This window comes from Drosophila kikkawai, chromosome 3R (genome assembly GCF_030179895.1).
Source record: "Drosophila kikkawai strain 14028-0561.14 chromosome 3R, DkikHiC1v2, whole genome shotgun sequence".
NCBI lineage: Eukaryota > Metazoa > Arthropoda > Insecta > Diptera > Drosophilidae > Drosophila > Drosophila kikkawai.
The window spans coordinates 14,570,409-14,590,011 of NC_091731.1; the positions used below are offsets into that span (position 1 = coordinate 14,570,409).

Below are 19,603 nucleotides of genomic sequence, written 5' to 3' on the forward strand. Positions count from 1 at the left end.
AGTGCAGCAGGAGCAGATAGTGCCGCAAAGCGAGAAGATGGGTGGGTTGGTCCCCGCCGGGGTCCACTATGTCCCACTCTCTCTTTCGGCACGCTTCAGTTGGCCACTCGGCCATGTCGCTCATCCATCCCAAACCAGAGGCCAACAATGCCAGCGGTCGATTTCAGGCTGGCAAACTGCCGTCATATTTTTGCGATGGGTAACGTCCAACCACACTGAAAGAAAACTGGGTTAAATAACTAATTTTAGTAGTTTTAAAAGTCCTGTATGGTAGACATATTTATTTTCTTGCGTCTAAACTAGTTGAATCAAAGTCATGGTAAGTTTATTAATATGCAAACTCAATTAAAACCATATTTTTCTATGTTATTTATCTCTCAGTGCATCCCTTACTGTAGTAGACCCCCTGTCAGACGGCGTTTTTGTGGCTTTTGCGTGTGTCGTGCAGCATGCGATTTTGATGTTTGCTGCGACACGTGCACACGGTCGCCAAAGATGAAGTGGGTCACTCCTGCGAGTGTCACTCTGTGCTCTGTGCATAAAACGGGCATCATTTTAATGGCCAAATTATTTGCCTATTTCCACACTATGGATCAGCAACTCCATCACCAGAGCCAAGCCGGCAAATGTGAAGCCAAAGGCCAGCACGAACAGGGCACCGGCTATGTTGTGCACATCGAGGACCTGGGGAGCTCCCTTGACCTTGTGTCCATTGGCCAGGTCCATTAGAACTTCCTGTTTCTTTTTGTCCATATATTTGACAATGAACTTGAGAATTAATATATAATTATTAGTACTTATTTATGGGCAGGGAAACCTTTGTACCTGCAGCTCCCAGTGGACATAAAGACCCGTTTCCTGGCAAGTTCGAATGTGCTTGTTTAACTCCCGCATTAAAGGCCAACCCCTTATAGACACTGCTCTCGTATAATCAAAATACAAATCGTCGTGAAGAACCTAAAAGTAAATATTATATAAAATTTGCATTATATACATATGTATCTATTAAAGAACTCTTACAATTCGATTTTCCAGTGCCTCGGTGGATACATAGTCACCAACGGAAAGTGATCCCGAGGACAGCCGCTCAATGCCAAGTCCATAGTTGGGCATGAAGCTAGCATTGGACAAATAGCTGTAGTCACGGACCTCGAAGTTCCTTGCCAGGATCTGCTCTGTTACCAAGTCAGAGCTTTGCACCGTGTGCACCCAAATGATGGAGGGAGCTGCCCACTTCCACTCTGCCTGAGCCCACTTTCCCATGGTGTCCACAGGAGCACTGTAGAAGGGTATGGTCAGCAAGGACTTTAACTGGCCACTGTATATATTCTCCAGGGTGATGGTGGCACACAACAGGGTGGCCAGAAAGAAACGAGGTGCAAAGGGATCAAAACTATAGGGTAAAAATAAATTGGAAATAGATTCTTGTATTTTTTTTTCTAAAGCTACCCCAAGGAAGCCGACGGCTGCTGTATAAAAAGAGCAAATATATCCAGCATAGACTTCTCTAGCTTCTTGCCATGCCTGAATGCAGCCGACTTAGTGCTTAGACCCAAGCGATAGCTGAATAACTGCATCAGGTACAGGAATGTGCCACAAAGTATCATGGTGAAGATCAACATCAGCCAAGTTTGATCATTAAAAGGCAAGATATTAGTGCGCCAGCTGGGCAAGGGTCTGAATAAAAAGTAGTATTAATTATTTAACTATGAAGGTATTGTTAGAACCTACGCTGGTGCAGGCCCCAAAATGGTCACCGAGGAACGAGCTATGGTTACCGAGGTCTCCGTAATGCCATCGTACCAATTGTAGATGCAGCCAATGGCCAACTCCACACGCTGCTCGTAGATATCGCCCAGCATTCCGTCACTAGTCTCATTCTCATAGATGCCGCCCCAATTGTCTGCGCCATCTACAGGTAACTTGGATATAATCTAAATAATTATACATACTATTAACTTACAGGCCTGCACTCTGAGATGGCAATTGTGAACCTGGCAGAAGGTCTTCATCACATTCGCTTCGGCACCATCGAAGGTAATCGAACGGCCGGCCTTTTGCGGATGAATGGGATCCACATCGCCCTCGCCTGCAGCCTATAAAGATGTTTAATGTTAATGGCTAACTAAGCTCGGGTTTGGCCAATCAAGTGTCTGGGCTAATTTCGTTAATGACTCAGTTGTAACCACGCCCACACCAAGCACACTCTCCGGCACAAAGTAACATTCAAATGGACATCGACACTTGGCTCGTCGGGCGGCAATTAAATGGAAACACGTAATTTAAATCAATGTTGGTGTTGGCTGTTCTAGATGTGTGTGTGTGTGTGTGTGTGTGTGTTGGGGCCAAAGCCAAGCCCCAAACAAAACCACACGCACATGCTTGTGGCTGTTTGCCTATCTGTGTAAGCCCGTGCGATGCGGTGTGTTGGTGCCAGAGTGGCTGGGTGTGTGCGTGTGTGTTTACAAATGTGCAAATGTCCTTAAGGCAAACAATTGAGTGCGAACAAAAGTTTTGCCAAATGACAACAAAGGCGTTTTTTTTTTTTTGCGACCTATCTTGGTGGTGTTGGGGGGTGTTACAATGGGATCAGAGGGATAAGAAGTATCTAAAAATATGTGGAAACAGACTAACAATGCTAAAGTTAAATATATAATATAATATTCTAAAGTAAATAAATTACTAGGAGTTTTAAAAACCTTAAATATTTGTCTAAAAGAAAACAAATTTTTCGTAAAATTTTGTATAATAATTTTGGTCAATTTTTTATTAATTTTTAAAAACCCCTACTTTATTTGTAGCACCCCAATTAAGCAGTTTTTTAATTAGAAAAATATATTTTATATTTTTTTAAAATATCTATAGTCACGTATTAAAATATACCCAAATATTCATTAAATACTTCGTAAAAGATTCCCCAACCATGGTGCCTCGTTGTACTTTGGACAAATCATTCAGACAAGTTCTGCCTTCCCTTACTGGGACTGGACACCGCAGTAGTGGCACAACATGTGCTTACATTTTAGTTGCCAAAATCGTTGCCCACAACGACAGCAAAGCCAACATAACTAAGCACCCACACACAGCCACAACACACTCACAACAAACCCAAACAATACACCACACAAAGAAGCAACCACTGGACATTTATTCATGATGAGTTCGCACACTGAGCCCGACTAATGCAAAGACAACGATGTGAATGAGCCTGATGAAGATGAGGAGTCCTCGGCATTTTGAGGGGAGGAGAATGAGGGACGGGGGACGGGGGACGGGGACAAGGACGACCAATTGGCTTTGCTTAATGTTGGCGTGCAAATCTCTGGCATTTGGGGTAAAGCTGGCTGGCCAGTAAAGAAATCACTGAGAAAAATCCTTATTTTTAGCTTGGTTTATTTAATTTGTAGTTTGAAAATATTTGAATTCAAAAAATTATTTGGGGAATAACATAATATAATATTGAGGTAACTAACAAAATCACCCGTAAAAACAGAGGCAACAATTGGGCAACAAATTTTCTATTTAAAAAAAAAACCGACACGGAATTCGGTACCTCAAAATTTTTTTGCATACTTTTCGACGCATTTTTGAAAGGTTTAAAACCGTAGTAATTTTCTGAACATTCTATAATATCTTCTTTAATTTAATTTTATTTTAAAATTAAGCTCACAATTCCTGTAAGTTTTTGAAAATATAATAATAATATAAATTTCCGTGTTTCATAGTCACCATAAAGACGAGATTAGGACTTTTGGCCAGTGTGCCAACAACAACAAACGATAAATATAAACTTAACCGGCAATTACTTACCACATAATTAGTAATCGTATATGGGACATAAGTAATGGAGCCAACGAGCAGGCTGCGGCCCTGCAGATTGAGCAGCTTGTTGGGATAAAGTTCGACCCGCTGCTGGGGAAAAGTTTCGTTCGGCAAGAATGCGTCCAGGCGCACGGCATCCAAATTACCAAAGGCACCGACAAACTTTTGTGTCCACAGCTCGAAATTGATGTCGCGGCGGGATGAAGTGGCCCTAGCCCCTGCTCCTCCTTCTCTCAGACCCAGTCCTAGTCCCTCATGGTCCTTGTTTCTCGTGTTTACCGATGCGCCTCCCGTACGCCAGAGGTCTGGTGGGGGTCCTGTTTTTGGTTCTGCTCCTGTTTCAGCTTCTGTCTCGGTTCCAGGTCGCACCATCAGATGGTGGGGGTAGACTAAAGCGCATTACAGCGATTTCCCGATGTTGGACAAGCAGAAACAACAAGAGAACAGGGGACATTAAAAAACAAACAAAAAAACAAAGCATAAAGTTTGGGCTTAAAAATGAAGAGATATGGACTAAAAAATTACCCCATTTAAAGGTTCTAATTCGGATTTAATAGGAAGAAGACATAATTTTGAATATTTCCCTCGAAAAATTAAGTGTTGCATGATACATGCAGGTTTCTCACTGAGTTTTGGTTACAAAATCACTTTATATACATAAAAAAAAAACTTAAATAAGAAGAAAGCTTTATAAAAACCTTAAAGATTTAAAATCAATTTAAAGACAGCCCAAAAGTAGGCAATAAAATGTTTTAATCTAAATATTAAATTTAAAAAAAAAACAGAACTGTTGTTTAATGAATAAAACAAATCATAAAAATAATATAAGCTGGCAGCTAAAAATATAATAAAAACAACATTGTGTAACATAATTTTAGATACCATTTCAAAAGATTTCAAAATCTAAGCCATCTTATTCAGTCAAAAACCCAGGGTATCCAAGCTCAACTCCCAAAAGCAAAAGCGAGTTACAAACAAAAACCCAAAAAAAACAAACAAATACAAGGAAAAATAAAAGACAGAGGCAAGAAAAAGCCGAGGCCAGAAAAAATCCAAAAGTTTACAATTGAACAAGACGCTGTCGAGCGTTGAAATTATTGGCAAGTGCTAAAGTTTGATCAACTGGCCGCGAGTGTCCTGCGGCGGTTTCCCAGTTTCCCGGCTTTTCCGGCTTGCCATGTTTACGCGTGAGTCGCCTCTCGTGTGGCAAACTTTTCGAGTTTGACTTGTTTTTGCCACACTAACACACAGGCACACACACACCCCGGGGAAGTGGCGAGAAGTCACCGCTTAAGCTAATAAATTGATGCTGATGGGGGCGGTTGAAGCTCAATAGAACTAGACAGGATGGAACACTCAATTGAAATGGCCCATCCGTAATGTCTTCATTAAGGCACAGCCTCATTCCCCCCGCTACTCACACTGCAGTATATCCAAACCCAGCAATTCCTCAGGGCTTTCGTCCTCGCAGAGGAACAAATAGAGCTTATCCTTGAGCCTAACATTGGCATTGCGAGTGGCATAATAGCGAGCATGCAGAAACTGATGCGTTTCCGATAAGATGGTGATAAAACCCTGGAAAAAGTAAAGGTTTAAAATTCAAGAATTTATATTTATTTTATAGTTCTCACCTCTGTGACACTACTATTAACGGCAGCCATAACTTGCCCCTCCAGCTCGCCTAGAGCATTCAATTTTGCCACATTTATCCATTGGACCCCCACTGGCTGTGGCAAATCCCAAAGAGCTAGTTCCAAAGCCCTCAAATAATCCAGTTGCAATGAAGTTGTAGTTCCGGTATTATTGTACACAATCAGTATGGTTGAAAATGCAGCAAAGTGTTGACCAACTAAGGGAAATAGTGTTTGGTTTTGGCTAAAAAGTTTAAGGCCGAATTTTCTTACCTATAAGCTCAAGTAATTGGCTTAAGGGCATCACCAGTGTTTGCAGCAACATCTCAATATCCTTTTGACTTCATTTTCCAAGGATTGCATAGCTTTTATAGGACAGACATTTAATGACTCTGCTTCGATTGGCTGGCAAATTGATTTTAACTCGAAGTGTAATTGAAAACCTCTGTTCGTCCTGGAACTGGGAAATGCGCATTGTTTGCCCAGAGACATTAGTCTAATGAAACGCACACAGCCCATTACGATATTTGCATAATTCGGTAAACAAACAAAACGGTAACAAAGGCTGCTACTACTACGGCCAAGTTTAGTCAAGTCAAGCGGAAAGCCTCTGTCGTCGAGTCAGTCATATAGTTAAAGTCTCTTAGAGAATCTCAGGGTGGTTTTAGTCCCTGAGAATTGAGAAGAAAGTGGCTGGATCAAGCCTGTAAAATTTAGAGATATTCTGATTAATTGCTGCTAAATAATACTCAAGAAATATAATAAAACTTATGTATTATTTATTCTACAGCAACTGAAACCTTTTAGTATCTTAAGAATTAATCCCAATTCCAGCAGACTCTGATTTTTCGCCCAGTGATCTGGCTTAACCGCTGGCTCTGGGCCAATTAGTGTTACCACAAATTAGCGGCAACAATGGCAATGCCGCCAAACGACTGACTTTCATTATGAATGCGAACAAAGCCCCCAAAAAGAGAGGAGCTAAAGGTCCAGAGATAGTCGACAGAAATGAAGCCAGGGACCGGGCCAAGTGTCAATTGAAACAATTCAATTGGTCTGCCAGCAGATTCCGGCGGCTGTAAGAGGGGTTAAGGACGCAGGATGCAGGACGCAGGACATCGCTGTCGCCGTTGCCGCTGCCGATGTGAGAACACAAGCGGACAGGCGAGACAGCCCAGACCCAGCCAGGCTGTCGTCGGAGTGAATGTGTGAGTGTTGCAAGTGCTTAACCATTGGGTTATTTGAAATTGAAAGACAGATTAAAGGATTTGCTCCTGGCGAGCCAAAGCAGAACCAGCTGGAGACACAGGCACGGCATCCCACAATGGAGGACGAGGAGGCTGTGGGTCCTGGTCATTTCAGTGCACAGCAGGCGGCGATTTTATTGCTCCGACAACCTGCTGGGAACTCCCCAAAACGAGGGGAGCAAAACAAAAAAAAAAAGGAACACACACATGGGTAACTATGGCTCGGCACTAAAGGGCAATTAAACACTCTAGCGGTGTTGGTTCCCTCTGTCGGAGTTACTCGAAAGTCAATGGCATTAAAAATCCATGAAACGATATTTATCTTCTCAAATGCTTTTGCGGGTTGGCCATAAACTGAACAAGGCTATATCGTTTCGACAAAGTTATTAAAGTTTTACTGGGTGTATTGAAGCTAAGTCAAGTTATGAAAATAGAAAATTTTTTAGATTTGGTTATTATACGGTATACTTACATATATTTATATCTATCAGTTTTAACTTCTCTAATACGCTTTGGAATTCATGAATTATTGATTTAATTTATTGTAATTATTATAATGATCATAATTTAAATATTATATCAATACAGTATCGATATACATAAATTTATATTTTTTGCCATCCCTAGTATAAGCTGTTTTCGGTCAGCTTGCCTTGGCATTTCTGTCACTTTTCTTCAGTCAGCTTTCGTATAAAAAGCAGCTCCCTTGCCTTGGATTGCTCATTCAATTCCACGCTCTTTACCTGAAAGGTGTTTTATTTTTATTTTATTTATTGTTTATTTTATTTTACTTATTGGTTTTTAGTTTTTATTTTTATTTTTTCTTTGCAAAACCGTGGAAATCGGTTCGTGCATTCTGGAGTTATGTATATGATCAGGATCTATAGGCAGAGTGGTTAATTTAACCTCAAATCCGCATAACTTACACAGTTCAACTTACCACCTTTTCTGTTGCAATTATTCTTGAAAAAACCGCTGAAATATATGAGGTCAAGTCAATGTTACAAATTCCCAAGGCTCGGATGCACCATTTGTTTTACTAAACCATTCGAAAGTGGCCAATATTAAATTAATTAAAATCGGGAACGAAGACATGCCGGCAATAGCTGAGAATATTCCCACTGCTGGTCCCGATTGGATAGTACTTCTGCAGCGATTCGATGGTAGTGTCGACTTACTTCAGAAATACTTGGATCAAAGCGTTGGTGAACTATCCGGGGAATTCTGGATTGGTCTTGATCAAGGACTATGGGCAGAGTGGTTAATTTCACATCAAGTCCACATAATTTAACTTACCACCTTAAAGACAAATGCTGGTTTCCAATTGAAATGTTAGGAAACGAATAACTTATTTTTGGACTCTTTTATTTACAATTTCACAAAATTGAACACAATTTCGGTTTGTCTCATAAAATAAACTTTTTTTTTTCTTTTGCACTATATTTAATAAGGCATACGGAGTGCTATTTACCCCTTTGTGACCTTAATATCTAATCATTCTGCCCTAAATCGGGCGCGGCGGCTAACCTTATCGGTTAGCATTTTCACAATTACAAAAATAGCAGTAACATCACAGTACGATTACATTAAGTGTCTTCCTTCACATTCTGGCCATTGTAGGTCGTCTACTTCTGGCCCCAGGCGACCGAAAAATGAGGTCTCCAGGGTTCCTCCTCCTCAGCCTTCTGGGGTTTATCCCTCTTGTCAGCCTATTGGCCAGCCAGTTTCGATGCCGCGCCAGTCTGTCATGGTAGCGACTTGAGTGCATGCTGATTTCCTCCATCACCAGGGGAAGCTTCAAGTCCTTGCGCAAGGTGGAGTTGCGGACGTACCACTCGCAGCCAGTGATGATTCTGGCTACTCTGTTCTGAGCAGTCTGGATTCTCCGGATCTGGCTATCGCATGTCAGCCCCCAGATCTGGCAACCATATCTCCAGATTGGCGCTATAATCTTAATCTGCTTATAAATTGTCAGTTTGTTGGCGAGTGACAATTTGCTACGCGAACAGAGTAGCCAGTAGTGCTTCGAAACTGCTGCACGAATGCGGGTTCTGATCGCTGAGACATGTTTCGTAAAGGTTAGCCTCCTATCTAAGATCACTCCAAGATACTTGGCTTCATTCCTTTGCGGTACAGGGGCCTCCTCGATGTAAATATGGCATGCTATGTATCAGTGATGGCGCTTTATGCAAAAATGACTTTCCCGCTTTTCTGTTGCAATTTCTCCTGAGTTTTCTTTACTGCTAATATCACAAATTCCGAGACCTTTCCAACGAATGCAAAACCGTGGTAATCGGTTCGTGCGTTCTGGAGTAGTAGGATCCCGATGGAAAACCCGACTTAGTTTTATATAATAGATAGATATCCGGCATTTGTTAATTGGTATGGGATTTGACTTTAGTAGTTGGTTTCTCAGCTAGAGAATCAGTCGTGGGTTTCTAGCTCAGAATGAGACGAGACATAGAGGACGTTAAATTTGATCACTGGGCAGTTTAAAGCTTCTCTCATTTTCTTTTCAAAATACGATTCAGATAAGCAGTTAATAGTCATCTCAGTTGAAGGAGAAGAAGTCTTGGTGGCAATGCTAACATATCTGTTGCCAAACTGACAAGGAAGGCTGATAAATCCCCTCGGATTACGTCGAGCTGAGAGCTACTTTCTCCCGGGCCTGCGCCAGCAACTTTCCGCATTTTTTTGAATTTATTTGAATTTTCCATAATCCAACCTCCTCTGCTAGAGGTCTATGAATACCTCTTTGAAACACCGTGGTGCATCACAGCCGAAGGAATTACCATTGTCGCTTTGTCGCCTTCCTTCCGAGTTTAGCGGTATCTAAGGAGCCGAATTTTTTATTTTTTTGGCATAGATACGACGTATTTTATCATACGCAGCGTGGTTATCTCCACAATTGGCGCAGATCAGATCTCTAGTAGTTTCTGGCCAATATGAATCTCTACATCTTCCACACGTAGTTCTTTATATGATTAATTTCGAAGCACCTGTAGCCCTGCTTCACTTTGTTGATATCTCTCTTCATTTCAATAGAAATCCTTTGTCTGCCATTTTTTCATGGCAACCACCTCCACATTATTAAGGGCTTGTTTCAAGTCGATAAAACAAATATTTTGCCTTCTGATCTCTGGACTTTCAGCCTGAGTTGTAGAGGTTAGTCACCGTTTGCCCAAATTTTGCGTAATGGCCCTATGAGTGTCTGAATCATTCGCATAGATTCGTAAATCGCCAGAAAAGGAAGTGCGAAATTCGAATCCTTCTTCTAGGATCTCACTTAATACCATGGATTCCATATTCCCCACGTTATTAACGTTAGGTACTGTGATAGGCCTGGGTTTGGGTATTTTTGTGAAGATGGCTTGTTAGGGAGGAGTCTCCTCCTCTACAATTTGGTATTTGGAAGTCATCCACCACCTCAGGGTCCCATGTTTTTAACAGCTTCTTCTTCCATAAAAGTTGCATAACGATTCTGTGAGGGAGGGGTTGATAATTTCTCCTTTTTTTCAAAAGACCCTAGAGTAGGGGCTATTTAGAAAATATGAGTATTCAAAGTGAACTTTGTGTCGTTCTTTTTCTATCACACAATACAAATTGGTAAATTGGTTGACTTTCGGTTAATATTACACAAAAGCCATAAAAACGATGGTCATGGTTTTTCCTTTAAATGTTAGATACTTTTTTAAACTGTTAAAGAAACTAAAAAACGGAGGTTTGGTTTGTGCTTGTACAGGTAAATCGCTAGGTTTCAATTTTTGACTACTTTTTCTGGCTTAATAAATATTACTACGAATACATCATAAATTCAAATCCCTTAATTTTCTGCTTATTTTTAAAGTATTTAATTAAGAATTTTACAGTAAATAAAAACTATAAAAAATTATGCGTAAAAGAATAACAAATGCAAATGGAATTTTCAATGTCACAGCGCCTTGAAGTAAGCAACACTAATCAGGGGCTCTGATGCAGATTTGTGCGATTACGTGTTTGTCTGCCTGCGTGTCTGTCCACAGAAATGGAATTTACACACCTCACACACGCCACGCCATGCCACGCACACCCTGCGGGGAGTGGGGAGGCAAGAACCGCAGGCAAACTGACCAGCAAACCGACCGCAATGTGGCCCACAAGCAGGCACAAGTGGCAGTGGCAACATATGGCCAAAAACTGAGAAGCTTTACGGTCGTGTGCGAGTCCGTGTGAGTGTGAGTGAGTGCGTAGAGCATTTTTAGCTAAAGTTTTTTTGTTTTTTGAATTCTTTTTTGAAATTCTTTTCCTTTTTGCCGGCTGCGGCTTAGAGTTTTGTGTTATGCTTTCATCTGGTGCCTGCTGGCGGGCAATTTGCCTAGACCGAATTGCACTTGCATGCTAATGAAAAGTGTTTCCCCTGACGGAAAATAAAAGAACTCGGCAAGAACTTTAAATTGCCTCCGAAGTTAAAGCCAAATTATATGTCTGTAAAGCCAACACACACAAACATAAATATTTGCCCATCCATTTACATATAAATAATAATAATAACACCAGCGAGCAATCAAGGCTGGGAGCTGCATTAATGAATAGCAAAAATATATAACACTGGAAAAGTAAATGGTAAATATAGAAAAAATATATGCGTTTTTAAAAGTATATGAATTTTTTTGGCCTCTGTTTGATTTATTCAAATAAATGTACAAATTAAGGACGGAAAATTAAAAAATAAATTAAATGTAATGTAATGAATTGTTTAGCATTATATAAATAAATAATTAAATAAGCAAAAATAGATAATAATTTGATTTATAAATTATTTATATATGTATGTAATTAATAATAATAAATTCTAAAAAAAATAACATATATAAAATTAAAAAAACAAAGAAATATTAAAGATTTTTGTTGAATTAATTAATTTAATTAATTTTTACAATAAACAAAAATCGATTATAAATCAATTTGTAAATTAAGAAAACGTAAATATTTTTTAAGAATTTGATTTTTAAAGAAAATCTAACAAAAGCTGAAAAATTCATAAATCACAAAAAGTTTTAAACAATGTAAAAAATATCGATATTCTTTGCTAACAAAATTGATTTTAAATCGAAGAAAATCAACAATTTTTTTCCGCTGTGCCCGCAGTATGCAGCAATGTCCTTGAAGTCCTTGGCAGCCAACTAAACAATGGAAACACGAAGGCTTCGGCGTAAATCGTGCCACTTCATTATGGCTGATGGCAGCTGGGGACGTCGGTGGCAGCAGTGAAGGGAATAAGCCATGCAAATGAGTTTTCCCTTTTCACGACTTTCACTTGTTTCATTTTCTGCGAGAAATGCCTAACAATGCGATGGCAATGGCACTTATTGTTGTTATTGTCGTGATCAATATTTGCTGCTGAATCAGAAACAAATTAAAGGGAATTTAATAGGCCAAAGCAAAGCTAAAGCTTATGTCTACAAATTCATTAAGTGGCTAAAGCTTAAAATCAATAAAGTGGCAAAAATTTTGCAACAAAATTAGGCAATCAAAAGTGTACTTAAATATAAAGGAAGTAAGATTTAGGCATTTATGCAAATTAACTTTTTCACTTCTCTTTTAATTAAAAGTTAACGTTGCGTATACTTAATATTAATTGAAAAATTAAACATTCACTCACATAATTTTCCCACATTTTTAATTTTTGAAAAATTGTTAAGATAAAATGGATAAAAGCTTGTTTATTTGGTCGATGTTTTTTTACAATTAAAGTATTGTGGGTTTATTTGTAGAAAAACAAAAGACATACAAGAAACATTTTTATTTTGTTTTTATGCATATAATAAAAATAAAAATATTTAAATCAAAATTGTACAAACAATAATGTATTTATCTTTAAGATTAAGATTTAGCCATTTATGCACATTACTTTCTCTTTTTTCATTTAGTTTTAAGCCAACATTGCGTATACTTAATATTACTTGATAAATTCTCAAGATAATGCAATTTATTGTTTTTTCTTGGCCTAAATATATTACTTTTGTGCTTATCTGACTTAAAAATACAAGAAAACGAATACTATTTTGTGTAAATTCGGTTCGTAAAGTTAATTATCTTTTGAGAACTCAAAAATAAACCAATATTATCATTTGAAATATAATTTATCTAACTTTAAGTGAATTTTCTTAATTTTTAAATAAATTATTTAGTACTTATAAACAATGTAGCTGTATTCAAACACTGTTTAGACACACTTGCATATTAAATGTAACGAATAAATTTATTTAATTTGATTCCTTAGCATCTTTGATTAATTCCAAATTATTCCCTTGGAAAGTAATACAATCACAATCACAAACTGTCACCTGCCGAGGAGCAGGAGGCGTAGGCGTAGGAGGATTGTCTGTCAATGGAAGAGTCAGAAACAATTATGCACAGCTCATCAACTGCCCGGCACACATTGCGTATGCTTGATAACACTTTGTGACATCTGACGGTATCTCTGACAAGCTCAGCAAGATTCCTCTGTCAATGCATGGAAATGTGTAAATATTTGCATGGTAATTAGCAAGGACAGTCCTTGCAACAACAACTGTATTAGTCGTTGTCCTTGAAATTGTGCTCATTTGTGGGTCCTGGGCTAGGTGGAAACAACATTTGGTTGCCTGGCACAATTATGCAGATTGCCACTACTGCAGAAATGCGACGACGAGTCGAGTGGCGGGGACTCTCGAAAGTTTGTGCAAATATTTGCCATTTGGTCGACGAGGCCACACACCGTCCCCTGTTATGCATGCTTTCCTCATATTTGTGTTTGCCCATTTTCGGGGGCATTGAAAATTGCAATTTTTCCCTGATTTGTAAATAAACTGAAGAGACTGCTTTCCTGCCCCGTGTTTTCTTTCATGATTTTTTTTTTCCTGTACTTACGTGAACCATTCCTTGGAGTTCCGAGGCAAACACTAGAGCGCGTAAATGCACACACACACACACACACGCATAAACAAAAAAAAATGCAAGTTTGTGAAACTAAAATAGAAACACATTTCATTTCCGTAAGATCTGGCAGAGTGGAAAAGGAAACTGCTCGAAAGGAGAGTAGGAAGCATGGATGTAAGGAGTGCACAGCGACTGGCAAACAACAAGCAAGTGGAAATAAACTTGGCGATAAACCAACGAAATCGATTGGAAATATTTTAACGAAATTGCTGCTTAAAGTGTCAAGGCAGCATGTCGGTTTGCTGCCAGAAAAGCTGCAGCGCGCTATAGGAAGGAGGAAAAGGGAGGTGGGGCTGTAGGGATGGTGGCATTTCCTGGGGTAGCAATCATTTCCACTGGCGTTAAGATGAGTGCTCGTTGCGATGATTCGACTGTCGATGATTATGAGGCTGCAGCTGCAAAATGTAGCTCTTGGGTATTTAGATAATACCGCCCATTCACTTGCCACTTGCCAATGGCAACTACAGTAGAACTTCTATGTCTTGGACCCCAACCTACCACATAAAAAAATATAATTTATAAATAGGGATTTTGGCTTATAAATCGTACTTTTAATTTTTATTGTTATTTTTTATATTTTATATGCTTGGGTTTTCAAGTAGTTAAGTTAATTTATCTAGATATATCGCTAAGGTCGATATATAAATCGATAAATAGGCGATACATCGTTACATTGGTTGCGGCTTTTAACTATATTTTTTATGAGATTTTCCAAAATTTTCAAGATTTAAGAAATGAAGGGAATAATATAAATCAAATTTAATCAATTTCATAGTTTGTTATCGATTTATTTCCTTTCGTAGAAACATTGTTTAGCATAAATCTTTAGGGATTTCAGCAAATCGTTTGCTTTTTCTATTCCAAATGCAAATAATGCATCTCAAGGACGCTCTGCTGTATCCGTATCTCTCGAGTGTGCAGTTCAAGTGAAGCGCAACGGCAAAGAAACAGTTTAAATGCTAACAATGCAACGGTTTCGGGTCAAGTATTTCCATTTCTCCTTCTCGTCCTCTCTATTTTCCACCGCCTCCGTTTTCCCGGCAACGGAAACGAAGTGTAATGAAAGCGTGTAAAGTGCAAATCGAAAAGGCAATACAAGTAACGAGTACAAAATACTTGTACCTCTGCCCCTCCGTATTGTTGGCAACCAGAATTTTCTCTAAATTACCAATGTCGGACCCGGTGGGCCAGGACGATAAGGCTAGGAGGCACATCCTGCCAGGTGAAACAAGGTGAAACGAAGGAAACAGGCTGAGGAAATGTTTCGGCGAATGCAAGTTTCTTTTACGTTCTAAATGGGATTTTCGTTTGCGTTTATTTGTGCCCATTTTGTTGTGTGAAAATTATAACTTTAATTAAACGAATTTAATTTGGCAACCAAAACTGCATCCCTAATGCCTTGGCTTGGCCAAGAGAGGACTTGGACGAGAGTGGTTTTATTTACTTTAAGCCTAAACAGATTTCCATATTTCATTAGCATTTGGCGACCACAAAAACCGCCAACGAATTAAATATTGATAATTGTTTTTCCAAATCGATTCCGCTGCCAGCTGCCCGAGTCCAGTGTTATCTATATGAATTTAAATATATGCAAGAGTATATATAGATATATATATATGGCAATTACATAATCCAGTGACAGAAAAGAGTTTTGTTGCCGTTCGCCGTTGTGCTTTTTGAAATTTATTGCATATTTGTTTGGCGCAGGCTGTGAACTCGCCCGGGAATTGCCCGGGGGCTTAGAACTAACAATTCAAAATGCATTTAAAGCCGTCGAGGCGGCGCGCCAAAAACGGGACAAATGAAAAATTTCAATTAACCACAAAAACCGATGGCCAAACCAAATCGAAACTGGCCGAGAGAAGCACAACGAGATGCAAAAATGGAGAAAAAGGGGAGGCGCTGGCACAAAAACTGCCAACCATTTTGGCTAAATCATTTTCCTCTCTCACTCTGTCTCGGTTTCCCTCTCTCTTTGAGAAGTTTTTCCAGCTACCAGGGTTTTGCGTTTCGTCCCTAGGAAAATCCTTTTGTCGTAGAGATGCGTACCCTGCTGCTGGGCCACAATTAAATGCATTCGACAATGCACCTGACCGACCACCACCTCGTCCACATCCGTTCATTTATTCATTGAAGATTGGCTTTGGCCAATCAATTGGCCATGTTGGTGCCCGTTGGCCATGGCCAAATCAATGCATCCTGCGGTCCCCAAAAAAACCATCGAAATCAATGCGAATTATTTGGTTTTCCAATTCGTTACACTTCGTTAATGACAATCCCTAAACTCGTTTTGTTTTTCGCCCCACGGTAAGATTTTGGAAAATGCAATAATTCTATTTTGGGTCTCGCTCTCGCCGTCTGCCGTTTATTGTTCATCATATCGACATCAATCCCGGGGCATGCCGGAGACCGCAGAGGAAATTTATTTTATAACAAACAGGCGAGCACCACCGCAGCTCATTTGGTGCCACGAAAACCGCCAATTTGGCTCTGTGCGGCAAGCAGCATTTCAAATCGCACTTTAATTTTGCATATGAAGTGTATGTTTGTATGTGTGGCTGGGTGTGGGCGTGGGCGTGGGCGAGGGGGCGTGGTATAACCCACTCAATCGTTTTCGGAGCATTGTGTGTGTTGACAAAGACGTGAATAAAAATTTATGCGCACAGAAGTATGCTATGCGACATGCACATAAAATGATTATGACGATTATGCTACGAGCTCGGATGCTGGGATGCTGGGATACTGGGATGCTATATGTGAACAGAAACATGAGCAGCCATCACTTACAGCTGCGGGCATATTGTACAATAGTATATTCTTTCAGTTTCCTACATTTTTCTAACAAGCTCTACGCACTTGTTTTATTTCTATTTTCTAATAATGATTGCTGGGAAACCTAACTTGGGTATTAGAGATTTTTTTAGGAATTGTGCTTTTCAGCATTATTATAAGTACATTTGGGTAACTTAATGCAAATAAATATTTGTAACTTGTATATATTAAAGGTATTTATTTATTTATTTACTAGTTTTTTGATTTTAAGAATTGTGTTTTTCGTCACTATTAGAAATATGTTTTAGTGATAACAAAAATTCATATATTTTTCCTGCCAAATAATTTATTTAATTTGTTTAACCAATTTTTTATTACATTTTTAAGCTTTATCATAATTTTTAGGCTTTTAAGATTGCTATTTTTCATAAACATTTAAACTTAATTGAAGTAATAAAATATTTTTGCAGTAAAAATATAATTTTATTTTATTATTTAATGATTATTTAAACAATATTCAAAAATTGAAAGTATTAAAGGAGCTGGAATAATAAATATTAAATTAAGAACTAATCTAATTTTTCCTAATCTTCTGCACGATTAAAACAAAATTATTAGTAAAAATGTTTGATAAATTATAAACTTTACCTATTAACTTGTTATTTAAAATATAACTTTTTTTTAAGAATGAGGTCACCACCTTTTCATCACTTTGACATACTGACTAATCTTTAAGTTAAGTCAATGTAAGCATTACCAAAAGTTTGCAGAAATCTTAGTTGAGAATTATAGTGCAAAGTAAGTGCAGCATTAGTGGAGCGATGCTAAGGGTTTTCTTCCTCCGAGGAATGATAAAATAAATTTTTAGAAACTGTCATTTTAATGTTTATCATCATTTATCTGATTTCATAGTAACCTAAGACAAATTATAATAATTATATGAGTTAAGACAAAATATTTATTATTATACAAGTTATAACACTTCATAATTTACATATTAATAATTAATTAATTTTTTTTTTTTATTAAAATGTAAATAATTCTCTTATTTAATTTTCCCCATAAGGAGTATTATTATTCCGACCTTGGCTGTATGTAAACCCCACACTCACTTGGCTCACACGGTCCCCACATTTATTGACACAAATTGCGTTTTGAGAACGGCATTTGGCAGCCGATGTTCCGGGGCTCTCCCTCTGCTTCTCTTTTTATTAAGGCAATAATAAAATATTCATAAAGATTCAGTTTATGCTGCGATAACAACGAATATATTTTAGAATAAACGTCCATTAAATAGGTTTGTGGGTTGTGGCGCCTAAACAATCGATGGTTAAGTGGATGGCGATGAAGATGGAGATTCCTGCTTTATTAGCCCCCGCCTGAGTTATTTGCGGTCGGGACTAATACTTGCCTTAAAACTGTGTGTGTGTGTGTGTTTTGGGGGCTCAATCAATTCCAGGGCAAGCTGTGCGCCACACAATCATGTCAAGAATTCAATATCAAAGCGCGAGAGCAGCTGTCGCTGATGACATCGGAGGAATGTCCACGATTTCATCAGTACACCCCCCTCATTCGCCTCATCCTCCATGGCCTTTCTTTCAATGCCATTGATGAACAGGCTTAGAGTGCTTGGCGGTTGGTGGTGGGAGGTGGGAGGTGGTAGGTGGGAGGTGGGAGTTGGGCGGAGGGAAAACATCGCAATTTGATTACAAATATGAAACATGTTCACACAAATATGATGACCTGCCCCTCGGAACCCCGAGCCATCGGTTTCCACAGCTTCCTCAATGGCGTGTGTATGGAGTGCACTTAATGGCGTTCCCACATAGGTCGGAGGAGGGTCGGACGAAGGATGCGAGAGTCAAGTTAATATTGAGCCAACTTGAGTCAATTTTGAGTGAGTGACGCCCAAAGACACTGAGACAAAGTGGGGATAATAATTTAAGATTTAAGTTTAAACAGGGCAAAAGCGATTATGTTAACTTATATTTGTTTCTTTTAAGTTGATAATAATATTTTAAAGAAATAAAAGCTCCACCAGATCGTCTTGGTTCGCCTTCTAAACCCTTCATCGTCTAGTTAAAAAGTTATACATTTTTTTTAAATCATGTTTTTTTAATAAATCGCCATTAATTCGTAAAATAATTAGTATTTGTCGATACAAACACGATAGTATCGGTAATTATTAGATATTAATAGTATCCTCGTCAAACTTTTCTAACAAATCAAAACTTATCATACTTGTAAGAGTTAAAATTCAATTAAACTTGAATTTTTAACAGTGCAGGAAACCTCCTCGCTGAGATGGCAACACCCGGTGGAAAATTGCAAATAGACAAGATCTTAGGCCATTAGGTTTAATTGCCAAAGTTCTGGTGCAACAGCCAGTGAAATTGCAACTGCAACTGCAACAAATAGCGTGGCTATCAATATTTCCGTGGCTGCATTTGATTTCCTAATGCATCCGCACCGAAGGCTGGAGTCAAGTTGACAGGCAGGGAGACGGCCTTCATCCGCCACCCAACACCATCGTTCGCCCCCCATCATCCTTGTCAACGATTAACAATATCCGTTTCTCTGCTCCGGCAGTAGGTCGCCCTGGTCGCTGGTGGCCTGGTTCGGGGCTTGGTTTTAATTAGTGCAGCCCCGAACGTATTTTCTATTGGCCAATTCACCGCAGAAGCTTCATTACCGACTGTGCCGTGTGTGTGTATCATTCGCTTTGGCCGTGTGTTTCTGTGCCGGACAGATTGTGAGTCATTAAGTTGATGCAGCAGCAACAACAGCAGCAGCAACATCTGTGGAAGCCACACAAACAGGCAGTTAGGATTGCCACATGCCACGCCCACAACGGCGGTTGATGATTTCCTGGAGGGAGCTCGGGTTCAACTGTAACAGAATCGGTATCATCACCCAGAATCACCAGAGCCCGGATCAGTGCGAGCAGAAACCGAACTGGAAACAGAAACATGTCGAGAGAGTTAACCTTTGTTGGCGGTTTCTGCTTTTTGTGCGCCGGAAACGGCACAGCAACTCAATCAGTTTTTGCGGTTTACGGTGGTTGGTGGCCCCGGCCAAAGAGGACACGCTAATGGCTCACAAATGGCACTTGAATAATTGAAAGCCGGAAACGGAGCAGAGCAAAAACGGAGGCGAAATAAAGCGAACGGA

General features: G+C 39.2%; 1 protein-coding gene across 1 annotated transcript; it reads right to left on the bottom strand.

Moving 5' to 3' along the window:
• Positions 1-408: 408 nt before the first annotated feature.
• On the bottom strand, positions 409-5,845 carry Ir92a (Ionotropic receptor 92a). The gene is made up of 10 exons (XM_017180032.2): positions 5,727-5,845; positions 5,454-5,671; positions 5,244-5,397; positions 3,811-4,211; positions 1,964-2,096; positions 1,732-1,912; positions 1,450-1,677; positions 1,021-1,393; positions 826-957; positions 409-768 (listed from the first exon to the last, which is right to left on the bottom strand). Exons 1-10 carry the CDS (start codon positions 5,776-5,778, stop codon positions 568-570), a joined length of 2,073 nt encoding a protein of 690 aa, XP_017035521.1. The 5' UTR covers positions 5,779-5,845; the 3' UTR covers positions 409-567.
• Positions 5,846-19,603: the final 13,758 nt, after the last annotated feature.

Coding starts and splice junctions, on each gene's coding strand:
- Ir92a (XM_017180032.2), bottom strand. CDS start 5,778: ATGTTGCTGCAAACACTGGTGATGCCCTTAAGCCAATTACTTGAGCTT. Junction 5,398..5,453: donor TTAATAGTAGTGTCACAGAG/GTGAGAACTATA, acceptor TACTTTTTCCAG/GGTTTTATCACCATCTTATC. Junction 4,212..5,243: donor GGGTTTGGATATACTGCAGT/GTGAGTAGCGGG, acceptor AATGCGCTTTAG/TCTACCCCCACCATCTGATG.